Raw genomic sequence first — 13,392 nt, forward strand, 5'->3', positions numbered from 1 at the left:
CCATCAGCTCCATCTGGGTCTTCACCTCTTCTGACTTTGCATTTGTCAGTCGGCCCCCAGCCACTGCCTGAAATGTCCATCAGGACTCCACCCCCCCTTTGCCGGCTTCTCCAGTTCCCTGTACATCGCCAGCTACTTATCCACCTCCAAGAACCCCCCTTCACTGTACACAGCTGCACTGTTTGTGGTGCAGGGATTTGCCTTTCAGAAGGATTTGTTAGTGCACTTGTTATTTTTCATTTTGTGCTTGTATTTCTATTTCCTGTGTTCCTGTGTTTTTTTGTTTACCACATCAAGTTGACAATTGTAGGAGACTTCCAAAACAAAATTAGGAACCTTTAAAATAACAATTTATTATTATTAAAATAAATACATTCTTAATACAGAATTAGTAAAAAAAAAAAAAAAGTAAAACAAAAGTGTTTTTATGTCATAACTTATATGAGATTATTGTAAAGCAGGTTGCAGAAAGCATAGACATTTGCACAGAAGCACGGCATACTATTCATTGTAACATGATCCGTCTGAGGGTAGTTGACAGAAAAAGTGAGGCACAGAAACAGTCAGAGAGTATTGTCTCTTGTTTTCCACCTGAGGGCTTAACGCATGACAGCTGTCATTAAAAGTACCCTTTTACTGCATATATTTTAAAACCACTAATACTTTACTCAACTGTCTTTCTCAAACTCTCAAATGTCAACAGACAAACATTCACACCCTACAGGAAGAGCACACACTCTTTTAACTGATGATGTTTAGGCGAAAATATGTGCACAATTCTGTGTAAGAGGCTGTGGAATACTCAGAGCTGAGTACTATTGTATCGATAGAAGTATTGATATAGATAGTAGCACTGTAGTATCCAGATCAGATGAAGGACCTGTGCCTAGACACGAACACAACGCAGCCCTGAAGTGTCAGCAGAGACCGTGTCAACTAGACTATCCCCTGCGAAGGCCTCCTCTGGCTTCCTCCCCTTCCCTTTCCCTCTACAGATAAAAACATTCTCAAAATGATTCCCGTCCACATGGATCTGCGGAAACGACTAAAAACACTGTATTATGCATGCCAGACAAGTAATTTGGCAATGTCACTTTGTAAAGAAAGACAATTCTAACGCTTATATGCATTCAAACACGCATAGCTATAGACTAAACACGAAATACGTATGTGCATGCCATCACCGTTTTCACAGATTTACGTTTTTGAAGTTTACACGGTGATGATGACGGTATCGTTTTCAAAACTTGGTTTCAAAAATGTGCACTTTGAAACCTACTTCAAACTTAAGTTCTCAGGCCACCAAATTACTGTTGTCATGTAAATGAATGGCCAGAAAGAATTAAAAGTGATCTGTTTTCTGTTGAAAACGGTGTTGTGTACACTGCCCCTAAGTTAATAACTAATGATTTTTACAACTGAAATGAATTAATGAAAAACGGACAATGACTTTCTTCTAGAGCTGCAGTACAACTAAAACAATCTTTGTTCCATTAATTTCCTATTATCGCTGTAAAGCTGCTTTGAAACCATCTCTATTGTAAAAAGCGCTATATAAATGAAGGTGACTTGACTAAGTACTGATAGTTGGAAGCATTATCAAATCAGTCAAAAATATTATATATTTAAGCAGCATTTTCTCAAAACTCGGTGTATAATATATAGATGTCCAATTATGCTCCATAATTTAAAAAAGGGTTTGTTCATATCCCTAACCTTAAGAATGAGCAATAGAAGTAGTAATGTTTGCTTTAGCAGACAGCAGTAAATATATTTAATAAAGCAGTCCCAGATTATCTGGGTGTTAATATAAATGTGTTTTTCTCTGTGTAGTGCTGTCAAATTCTGGTAGTTAATGGAGTGGATATGGGATTACGGGACCAGGATGGATTCTCAGCAGCAGACCTAGCTGAATACAACGGGCATCAACAGTGTGCCAAGTACCTCCGCACTGTCGAAAACATGGTGAGATACAGTACAAACACAACCACACACAGTCTTAAACAAGGGATGTACAACAAAAGAAATGTTAAATTCTCATCACATATGCTTTCATATTTCTGTTTACAATCTTAGTACTACAAAATATGATATATATATATATATATATATATATTGTTTCTGGTAAATTCCTTTTTATTCATTTTTTGAATAATGAATGTGTTCAATTATGGGATTACCAATATAAAAGATTAAATTCTTATTGTGTGCACAAAACTTTAGCCACATTTTAAGTACTATTCCTTTCTGTATGTGTAAAACTTTAATAAGGAACAACAAAGTGCACCTCTAATTGTACATGTAGGCTATACATTATAAGTAGATTGTTGTGAGTGTGTAGAGAATAATTGCATGTCCCCAGTGTAGTGATGTGGTTTCTTGCCACCTCATCAGCTGCAATCTCATTTGTTACTGCCTGTAATTAACTTTTTGTTTATCAAAAGGAATTTATTCCTTTAAGCACTCTCAAAGAGTTCATTAAAGAGTTACAGGCATCTTTAAGGTCAACCTGCCAAATAAGTGCCACTAATCTATGCCTAACAATAACACTAGCTTTCATCTCAGAGTGTGGAACACAGAGTCTTGTCACGCGACCCTTCGGCAGATCTGGAGTATAAGCAACCTGACTCGGGCCTCTCCTCTCCCAACGCCACCCTGCCCACCCCAGCCCCCCCTGCAGCCCACTTTGACATCTGCTCGCCCTCCAGCTCGCTGTCCAATTACGACTCTGCAAACTCCAGCCAATCCAGTACTGGAGAGAAAAGGAGTGGCACGCCTCCCTCAAGAGTTCCGACAGGTCAGAGAAACACACATTTATAGCCAACATATCAGTCATTTGATATGACACTGTGAGAAGTGACAGTAAAGACATTTATAATGTTACAAATGATTTCTGTCTCAAATAAATGCTGTTCTTTTATACTTTCTACTCATCAAAGAATCCTGAAAAAAATGCATCACGGTTTAATATTAAGCAGCACAACAGTTTTCAATATTGATAACATTAAAAAATGCTTCTTGAGCACCAAATCAGCATATTAGAATAATTTCTGAAGGATCATGTGACACTAGATTTGAGTAATGATGCTGAAAATGTAGCTTTGCCATCACAGGAATAATTTTAAAATATATTAAAATAGAAAACAGTTCATTTAAATTGTAATAATATTTCAAAATAAATTCAGTTTTTACTGTATTTTTGATAAAAATGCAGGCTTGATGACCATATGAGACTTCTTTCAAAAACAAACAAAAAACTTACCAACCCCATACTTTGAACCTTTTGAACCATTTATCATATGTATCATTAACTTGATACAAAATGTTCTCTTCACATTTCCTGCATTCCTGTGTTTTGAATAGAACTCCTCTCTTTAAAATGAAAATACCCCATGTTCATTGCGCATATTTGCTCAGTGCAGTATGATTGAAGCATTGTCTTAACAATGGTGGGAAAAGCTGAGCTCGCTGAAGCAGAACTCATTCAGAACCATGTTGCCATAGCATTGCCCAGGAAACATGCTGTGAGCCTTCCCAGTAATGTCCTCTAGTGGACACATTTTGAAACAGGAATAGTTGAAACAGTGGTATAGATTTTTATACTTTCACTAGCAGTCAGAAGTTGACTGAAGGACACACATGACTGAATTTAATAAAACCTTTTGATTTATTTAAAAAATGTTCACCACTACAACATTCCCATACTTACATTTTGTGTTTATAGTTTTGATTACTTATAATGATTATTATTCTAAAATGTCGAACAGTGGTAACAATTAAGAATGAGGTGTGTCCAGACTTTCGACTATTATAGGTATAGTGAATATTAATTATTAGGTGGACATCGTGATTGGAGTAAGCACTGTGAATACCTTTCATAAATATAGAATGCATTTTGCTAATCTTTAAAATAAGATGCAATGAGTTGTTCCAAGTGTGGCAGACTCCAAGGACTAAAATAAATAAATAAAATGAACACGTTTATTAAACAAGAACTGAAAATTAATAATATTATTGAATGATAATAATAATAATAATAATAAGTTAAATATATTAGATATTATGTAAAATATATTACATAATATATTATATAAAATATTTCTCAACATAGTAGTATCCATAGCTCTGCCTCGGTGGGCGTGGATTAGTATTGAGGGAAACAATTACAGTTACCATAGTTAGTCATTCACTTCTGTGGCTAAAATGAAATATCCACGTAAGAAAGAAAGAATTTTAAAATTACATAATAAATAGATACATGAAAAATAACACACCATCTAACTGAGTAAAAGTAGAAAAAACTGCAGTGAATACAAACAATTTAGTGACAAGATTATAAGAGACTATATTTATAATGTTGTAAATATCACATTGAAAATATAATTTTTATAATAATATGGTAATAACATAAATGTTTTACATTACACTACATTATATTTTATTTACTCTATAAGATTTTTTTGATGTTTGACTAAATCAATATATATTATTAAAGAAACATGTTTGATTGCAGGAGGTGCAGATTCGACAATTACAGACATGCAGACCTATATGGACATGCTGAACCCTGATGTAGCAGGAAGCTCCCAGAATGCAAAAGACCCTTCACACCTGCCACCCCCTCCAACGTTTCCCCCACCCCCACCTCCGTCCGATTCCTCCCATATACCACCCCCGCCACCTGCCTACCCCCCACCCAAACCACCTGAGGAGGAAGCGTCCGCCGAATACTTGAAGGTGAAGAGGAACCTTCGGAGAGTGGAGAATGAAGCTGTCAAAAAAGAGGTATGCTATACATTTTCTAGTTGTTTTGTGCATCCTTTAAAGGGATAGTTCACTTTGAAATTAATTTTTGGTATGTTTTAGCTTACCTCAAGGGCATCCAAGATGTAGGTGTCTTTGTTTCCGCAGTAGTTTCAATTTTGACATTTTTAGGTCAAACCGTTCTTGTCTGTCAGTCATATAATGCAGGTCTATGGTCACCACCTCAAAGAGTATGCACAGAGAAGTCCAAATTATACATGATTTAATGACTCATAAATGTAAGTACACATTGCGCAGACCGAAGCGCCCGCGCCCTCAGATCACTTGGACGTGGCTGTGGATACAAGAGGTAAAAACAATATAAATACTGTTCGTTTTCTCACACAAACCGCTCGTTTCGTGTCTTAGGCCATCAATGTGTACTTACATTTACGAGTCATTAAGTCATGTTTAATTTTGACTTCTCTGTGCATGCTCTTTGAGGAAGTTACCATAGACCTGCATTATATGACTGACAGACAAGAACGGTTTGACCTAAAAATATCAAAATTGAAACTACTGCGGAAACAAAGACACCTACATCTTGGATGCCCTTGAGGTAAGCTAAAACATACCAAAAATTAATTTCAAAGTGAACTATCCCTTTAATACTACAAAGCAGAATTTGTAAACCAGTGATAACAATTCAAGGAAATATGTTTTCAAGACATTGATCTTGTTGTAATATCTTTAAAAAATTGCATTTTATTTAGTCTTATAAAATATAAGAGTTTAACGTTATACGCAAATATACTATACTTAATGTACTTTCAGAATGTCCTCCTCAGTTCCCAACGACTCATTCTCAAAATCTGTAATTTAGTGACTTTAGGTCATGTCTGTTAGGGCATCTATATGCAAGTTTACTTTAAAAAGTTGACAAAATGATCAGCAAATACATATAAGTTCACCCAAAAATGAAATTTCTGTCATTAATTAATGTTCTCGCATGAGAACATGACCATGTCGGCACGCTGGTCGCGACTCACCTTTCTCGTAAAGGCTCGAGTCCCCTTTGCTGTTGCCCAGCTGCTGCTTGTGTGTAAAAACACAGCTGTGTGTCTGCTCAACACCTGGGAAGACCGAGGATTCAGCGAGGGCGCTTCCGTCAGGTAAACTGTAATGGTTTGTGCTCATGCTGAATCAGATTGAGTTGACAGCCATACTTGCCGGGCCGCATTCGCATTCGGATTCGTTCTGAGCGATCGCTGCTGTATGATTGGTTTCTGGGGGCGGAGCGCAACATGGAAAGCGCCTTACCCCACCCTGTGCCTTTCTTCCCAGATGTGCCTTTCTTCCCAGATGTGCATAAAGAACTTTGTCAGTATGGAAGCATGTTGGCGCCAATTATCCATTTTATCCAAATTATCATAGAACGACGCTTCCTCCCCCGTTTTCTATCGACAGTGGTCCCTCTCGTCCTGCTTGTTCGGTGTCTGGGAGCCTTGCTAGTGCAAGATACCCAAGAAGAGTGGTGGGTTTCGACCAATCATGGATCTGCGTGTTTTGAATCGGCTTCCGTTCAAAATGCTACGCAGAAACGCCTTCTCGAATGCTTTCGCTCTCAGGATTGGTTTGCAGCAATCGACCTGAAGGACGCGTACTCGGTCAACCTGACTGGTCGTCTCACGAACGAGCGTGCTCAGTTAGTGCTGAACTGCTTGAATTCATTCAAAGGCAGGACAGCAGTTCCACTGAAATGATTTCAGAGGCTCCAGGGGCATGTCGCATCCGCAGCCGCGGTCACGCCGCTCTGTTTGCTTCATATGAGACCGCTTCAGCACTGCCTACACAACCGGGCCCCGAGATGGGCATGGCACCGTGGTTCGCTCCAAGTGATCATCACTCCGACTTGCCACCAAGCTTTCAGCCCATGGTCAGACTTTGCTTTTCTATGGGCCGGAATCCCCCTAGAACAAGTGTCCAAGCATGTTGTTGTCTCAACAGATGCCTCCACGTGTGCAACGGGCATTCTGCCTCGGGCTCGTGGACAGGACCTCGACTGCATTGACATATCTATTGCCTCGAGTTGCTAGCAGTATTCCTTGCCCTCCGCCGGTTTCTACCGTGGCTGCAGGACAAGCATCCGGACAAGCTCAATCATGCAGCCGAAACGCTCTCACGAAAGCTCACACTCGCGGAAGATTCGAGGCTCCACCCCCAGGTGATCCAGCTGATTTGGAGGCTGGCCCCGGGGCCTACACAAGTATGTGTTTCCCCCAGTGAGCCTACTCGCCCAGACCCTGTGCAAGGTCAGGGAGGACGAGGAGCAGGTCTTGCTGGTTGCGCTGTATTGGCCAATCCGGACCTGATTCTCAGAACTCGTGTTTCTCGCGAGTTCTGGGAATCAGGCTCCCAGGCTCATTCCCCTGGATCATTTTGCTCAGGGACAGGGCACGGCACCCCATTTCGACAGTCACTGACGTAACTCGTAGTGACTGACTGAATGGGAATGTCTAGGTTACCTATTATAACATGAAGGAGGGAACGGAGACGTTCCATCCCGTCGCCACAATCCCTGTGTCCATCGCTGAGCGTCCGGGCACTGGCTCGGCTCCTCAGCGAAAACTGAATGGGTGAGTACTGCACGCTTCCTTATACCCGCAACACAGGCGTGGTTCGTGATGCAAATCTCACTCGCCAATGTCCATTGGCCGGTTCTGTTGACACTTGAAGGTGATAGGGCTCTCAGGCGAGATCCCAATTTGTCAGTCACTGACGAAAGATTACAATAGATAACCTAGACGTTTTCCTCTTCTTCGTCTTAGAAAGTCATTTGGCTTTTGAGCCCTTATAACAGAAAGGCTTGACTTAAGAATTTGACTTAACTTGATAAGCTAATGTCAAGAAACACAACATAAGATCTGTAAATGCATTTCATGACCCTTTTAAAAATAAGATCATTGTTTATTTCATCTAGAGCTACACTGAAAATTCATCCATTCGGAGTGCAGAGCACATGGCCTCTAGTGAGTCATCATCTGCAGTGTGTTTCTGTTCATCAAACAGATATGAAGCCATGAGGATTAAAGTCCTGAATCACAATGTTTATTCATGGAACATAAAAGAGTCTTATTTGTACTAATGGACAGTATAGAATAAAAGCCTTTACATAAATTGCTGTACAATAGTGGACAAGAGTGAGTAAAGCTATAATCCTGTATGCTTATATACAGGACTCATACATTTTTGTGTTTCTTATGCATGTAAGGCTCACAATCAGAACAGAACTGCAAATGAACATGTACCACAACACAAAAGGCAGCCCAAATGAAATGGAGACTGATTGCTTTACATAGGCAACTCTGCATGGCACGCAAAATAGCGCTATTCATGTGAAGTGCACAAGAGACACAACTTCCTGAATTGATTTACTATATCCATATATCACCAGTATGCTGTATCCGCAAACATACAGTATACTTGTGTAGGGTGAGATATATTATTTAGCAAATCCCAGTTTCTTGATTGGTTGTATAGTTTTAAAAATGTAATCTATATTATTGCCCAGTTCTAATCTGCTAAATGCGACAAGGCATAAAGATATTAATATATTATAAACATTAACATAATGATTGTCTGTAAAGCTACTTCGAAGTAATGTGAAAAGTGCTATACACTTACATTAGACTTGACCTATAATAAGCATAAAAACACATAAAATACACAGCACACATACATTTTGGATTAAATACTTGTAATAATTGTAATATGTCTCAATTTTTTTCAATACTTACAAGTTTTGAATCAAATGTATGTATATTTATATTATATTTACATTTCTTTTGATTCATCCTCCATCTTAAATTATTTTCTTAGCTTTTCGAAATGCATTCTGTAAAATACTTCACAATACAGAAATAAAATGGGTAAAATCATGAGTTGACTAGATATTCAGCTCACTAGGTTGTAGAAAAGAACTAAAGATTCCAGAATATTTTATGATATTCAACCACTATTCTGATGTTAATGACTTAACATCTTAAAGTTAAAATAAATGCATTCAAGCAATATGATATAATGATACAGCTCAGTTAATTACAAAGATCAGCTTGCCGAGTTAGTTGCATCCCATCTGAGTCTTGTGTAACTAAATATTCCACAGAGCTTTAGTTATTCTGCGTATAGGCCCATAATAGGAAAGCATTCCCTGTGGATTTTACATCTAATTAACACACACTTACCACAATCTCATCCCTTTTTAATTGGCATGAAATACATATGTAGGTGTAAGATAACACCTTAGTTAGCTTTGACAGTAAAGCAACACAATATGTTCTAATTAATCATCCATAAACTTAATCACAGCGGTTTGTCACAAATAGCACACAGTGGTGCACAGCGGCCATTAGAAAAGCTGGATAATCAGACCAGCAGTGCATCTTCTGTTGTCTGGCCAACAAACTTCAATCTGTTCTAAAAAAAATACACACGACCCTGTGCACACTAATAAACACAATGCGGCTAAGCCCAGAGCAGGTGCACACACACGATATGGACTCAAACACTCGTATAGACAAAAACACAATGCTACTTTTGTGTTCTCGTTAATGAGGGCTTCCATTAGCCAAGCTGACCTTCCAAAGGCTCTATTGATGCATTGCATGACAGATTTGACATTAATTTAACTAATTAAATCAGATATGCCAGCACATCCCAACACACAAATTCTCAGATTATTACTGGGAATTGAACTGTACTAATGGCATCTTTGGAATATGAAGAGCAGATAATGCACTTGTTTGCCAGGCCTTTTTGCTAAGCATTTGAAGTAATAGCTTGTATCTTCCCATCAAACCTTGTTTTCATGATTACCATTGTACCTTAAGGTGGACTAACTCGTGAAAAAAAACATCAGAACTTAACACTTCACTTAGTATGCAATAAATATATGTATTCAGAGGCTCCAAAAATTATCTATACACTTAAAATGTCTGAGTGTAATTTTTATTCATTTTCATTAGCTTGCTTCACAACACATTTCAGTTTATATTATGATTGTAGTTTTAGACTAAATGTGAGCATTACTCATCTTGCTTGCACATAAACAGATTCAGTATTCCTCAAAATGAATAAAAACAGTGAAATGCAAACTCAGAAAATTATTAAATAATCAAATTTTTTTGTATTTAATCTTACTTTATTAACCATTGTCTTTGCTGCTCAACTTTAATGACCCAATTCAACCATACTTGACCATACAAAAAATGACTTTATAAACATCACATTTGTGTTACTTTTTTTATTATTATTGCACAAGAGGGTTCTTCTCTTACTTGAGCAATACCCTTTTGGTATTACTTTAAAATAAGTATACAGTAATCATTAACAAACTATTAGTTTATAATTAAATCACTTGCACGGTGTAATATATATCATGCAGTTGTGTACTTACATTATCCCAAAGTTCCTAAGGATTTGTAAATCCAGAGAAATTCCAGTTTTAAATAATGGCTCGTCCCTTGTCATTGTCGCATATCAATCACGTAATATCTGCGCTATCCTCAGTTTCCGCTTGTAGAAATCATAGATATAATATATAGATCACTCATTAGCGGCAGTTTCAATGGGCCGCTAATGAGCGATCAATATATATCTATGATACAAATATTGCGCACCCCGCTGTTGTGTCGTTCAGTCATCATGTGATGGTTCACGATTATTGATTGGCGAGTACAGAAAAAAAAAAAAAAAAAAAACGTAAACGTTGGTCAACTAAGGCAAGCATGCTTTGGGACAAACGGAGAAATAAAACAAGGATCAATATCAGCGTGGCACTTTCGAGATGGAGAGATCTCCGCGACAAACTTGGACGTGACAGAGACTCTGCTCTCGCATGTGTTTTAATAGACAGGTAAACAAATATGATTTATTGTACACATACATTATACGTTTATCAAGTCTGGTGACCATGTCTATGGCAGTGAAATAAAGTATGTGTTGCACAAAAATATTTAGCCATTACTTGCAAATACTGTGGGTTTGTTCAAATGTACTTTTAGAACGATTGTTTTAAACGTGTAAAACTGCGCAGCATTAACCCACCAAATCATTCGACAAATAGTCACATATTACACATTTCACGTGCCTTGCAGCTAATTCATTACGATGACATAAAATAGTGTTATCAAATGGACAGGTAATATATAAATCATAGCTAAATTAGTTTTTGTGATTCGTGAATTCGATACATCTCTGGATGGTGAAAACGACATCTCCCGTAGTTCCACTCTCCTTCATAGCGTCATCAAGCTTCGCCTTTGTTATTGTTTTGAAAATGTGACCTCTGGTGGCGAAAAAATTACCGATTGTACCTTTAACACAATTAGTATTGTTTAATTAGCTCATAGTAAAGGAATTGTTCATTGGGTATAACAAGTAAATAGTTCTCACTTGGGAAAATGGGAAAATGTTATGTTCAATTTAGTGCTTTAAACCATCCTTTATAGACATTAATTGCAATCATTTTCAGTGTTTCTTAAAATATTTACAAATACATAAATCTTACATTGTTTTTTTTTATCAACATTCAGTGCAACATTTTGAGTCAATTTTGGCACTCTGAACTGACTTGTATTTTGAACAGTTGGTTTGGTCACATCATTAGAAATAAGTGTGAACAATTTCAGTCGTTGTGTGTAAACGATGACAACTGTTGTAGTTGTGTTTAACTTTTGTCTGCCTGTGTTTAGCATTTTGAAATTGTGTTTTAGTGAGTGAGAAAGTGTTTAGAGTTTTGCAAAAAGATTTATGTAGATTTATTCGACAAATTGGTTTAGGCTTTTGAGAATTTGGTTCAAAGAATGGGATTTAGTGTTTTAGCAATTCAAAAAAACTGTAATATATTAACAATGTAGAGACTACAATATATGAACAATGAATTAACTATAAACTAATAGTTTGTAAGTACTTTTTTACTGTATACTTCTTATAAAGTGTTACCAAACTCTCTTCTCCTGCGGCCACACAGTTGAAAGGTTTGTTTGAGCTGCGCCCCCTCTTCTGTACAGGCGCGAATTTGCATTTCCTTCAGCCTGAGGCTTTTTCATTTCACGTTTGGTGTGAAAGGGTCTTTACATTTGCCAAAATAGAACTTTTGTTTTTATTTTTGTTATTAAAAAACAAACAAGCAACCTCAACCCAGGTGAGAAAATGTAATGCAATAGTAACATGATGCATTACTTTCCATAAAAACTAACTGAGTAATGCAATTAGTACTTTTTAAGGAGTGAAGCAATATTGTAATCCATTTCTTTTGAAAGTAATTTTCCCCAACACTTCAGTGGCATCCATTACTACTTTATCCACCAAACATAATTAAACCTTCAGCTAGACCCTGTCTATGACTTCTGACCCCCAGAATGACCCTCTGCCTGATCCCTGTCTCTCCTCTCAGACAGTATCTCTTCCACTGGGCCATAGAGCAGAGACGGTGATTAGTCTCTAGAAGAAAAAATTGTCCTTGTATGTTTAGTGTATCCTAGGGATGTGGCAACTTTAGAAATTCCCGCACTTTTTAGGAGATAATAATTCCTAGGCATTCAGTAGCACAGATGCTGAAAAAATATCCCTCAAATTTGAATACATGTAAAAAATGTGTTGTTTACAGTAATGCACTTACTGTACATCAGTCTATGGATAATACATGTTAAAATATGCATATTTTTGAAAATATAGCATCTTAGTTTTATAAGACTAGTTTATAAGAATCACTTACTTATGTTGTCTGTCTACAGTTTTATCCAATATAATTCCTTTCATGATGATTTAGACAGGTCCAAATAAACATTTTTGTATGGAAGAATTAATATACGTACTTAAATAAAAATACAACCTGAATTTCTGCCATTAACCCTCTGAAATGCCTTGCAATTCTATTGAACTGCACTGTTAAAAAGGAATTGATGAAAAGTTAAAAACGTCGAGTCAACATGATGCATTTATATTTTTAAGTTATTTCAACTTCTGTCTTAATAATTGTTGTTAGTAACACATGATGATATAATATAATTATGTAACAATGTAATATAATAAGGATTATGGGATATAGTTTTTAAAGGTTGTAAATATAACTCAGCACTTGACACTTGGGAATTCTGCTTGTCTAACATGGGTTTTTATGTAGTTTCAAGTAAATCACATTTCTTAAATATTTGTGACTCAATAGGTTCCGTAAACTGGAAAATATGTTATAGAGTGTAAGTACTTTATATAAATATTTCATGACCAAATCATGACTAATTCCGTACATAATTAACTTCATAGAGCAAAAATGTAGTCTCCTTCTAATGAAAATAAATACTTTAATAAGACATGAAGAAATCCTCTAGAACCTGTCGTCTCAAATCACATGCAGTCTGCTTTTCCTTTTATGGTCAAAGACTTTATGCTGCAGAGCTGCTGTAATGCTGTTGGGCGGGGGTGATCGTGAGGCGGGATTTAGAGATGACAATCATACACTTACTTAACAGATTACATGTACTTTTCAGGAGATGGAACCTTTCAGGATTGAATTTATTTTAAAAAGAGAAATCGCATACAAGAGTTCATTATCTAAGTTGTTTCTCCTAGACAGAAATGGGATTGAAT

The 13,392-nt window shown here is 37.0% G+C and overlaps 1 protein-coding gene across 5 annotated transcripts in view; it reads left to right on the forward strand.

Annotated features, from left to right (window-relative positions):
* Positions 1–13,392, forward strand: part of espn (espin) — an 81,162-nt gene that overhangs the window by 32,441 nt on the left and 35,329 nt on the right. For all 5 annotated transcript variants that reach the window (XM_056246754.1, XM_056246750.1, XM_056246751.1 and 2 more), the window contains 3 exons: positions 1,834–1,965; positions 2,566–2,797; positions 4,514–4,785. In XM_056246754.1, coding sequence (XP_056102729.1) covers positions 1,834–1,965; positions 2,566–2,797; positions 4,514–4,785 — 636 coding nt within the window. The remainder of the gene's footprint in view (positions 1–1,833; positions 1,966–2,565; positions 2,798–4,513; positions 4,786–13,392) is intronic.

This window comes from Rhinichthys klamathensis, unplaced genomic scaffold (assembly GCF_029890125.1).
Source record: "Rhinichthys klamathensis goyatoka isolate OS25496 unplaced genomic scaffold, OSU_Roscu_1.1 h1tg000040l_1, whole genome shotgun sequence".
NCBI classification, from domain to species: Eukaryota; Metazoa; Chordata; class Actinopteri; order Cypriniformes; family Leuciscidae; genus Rhinichthys; species Rhinichthys klamathensis.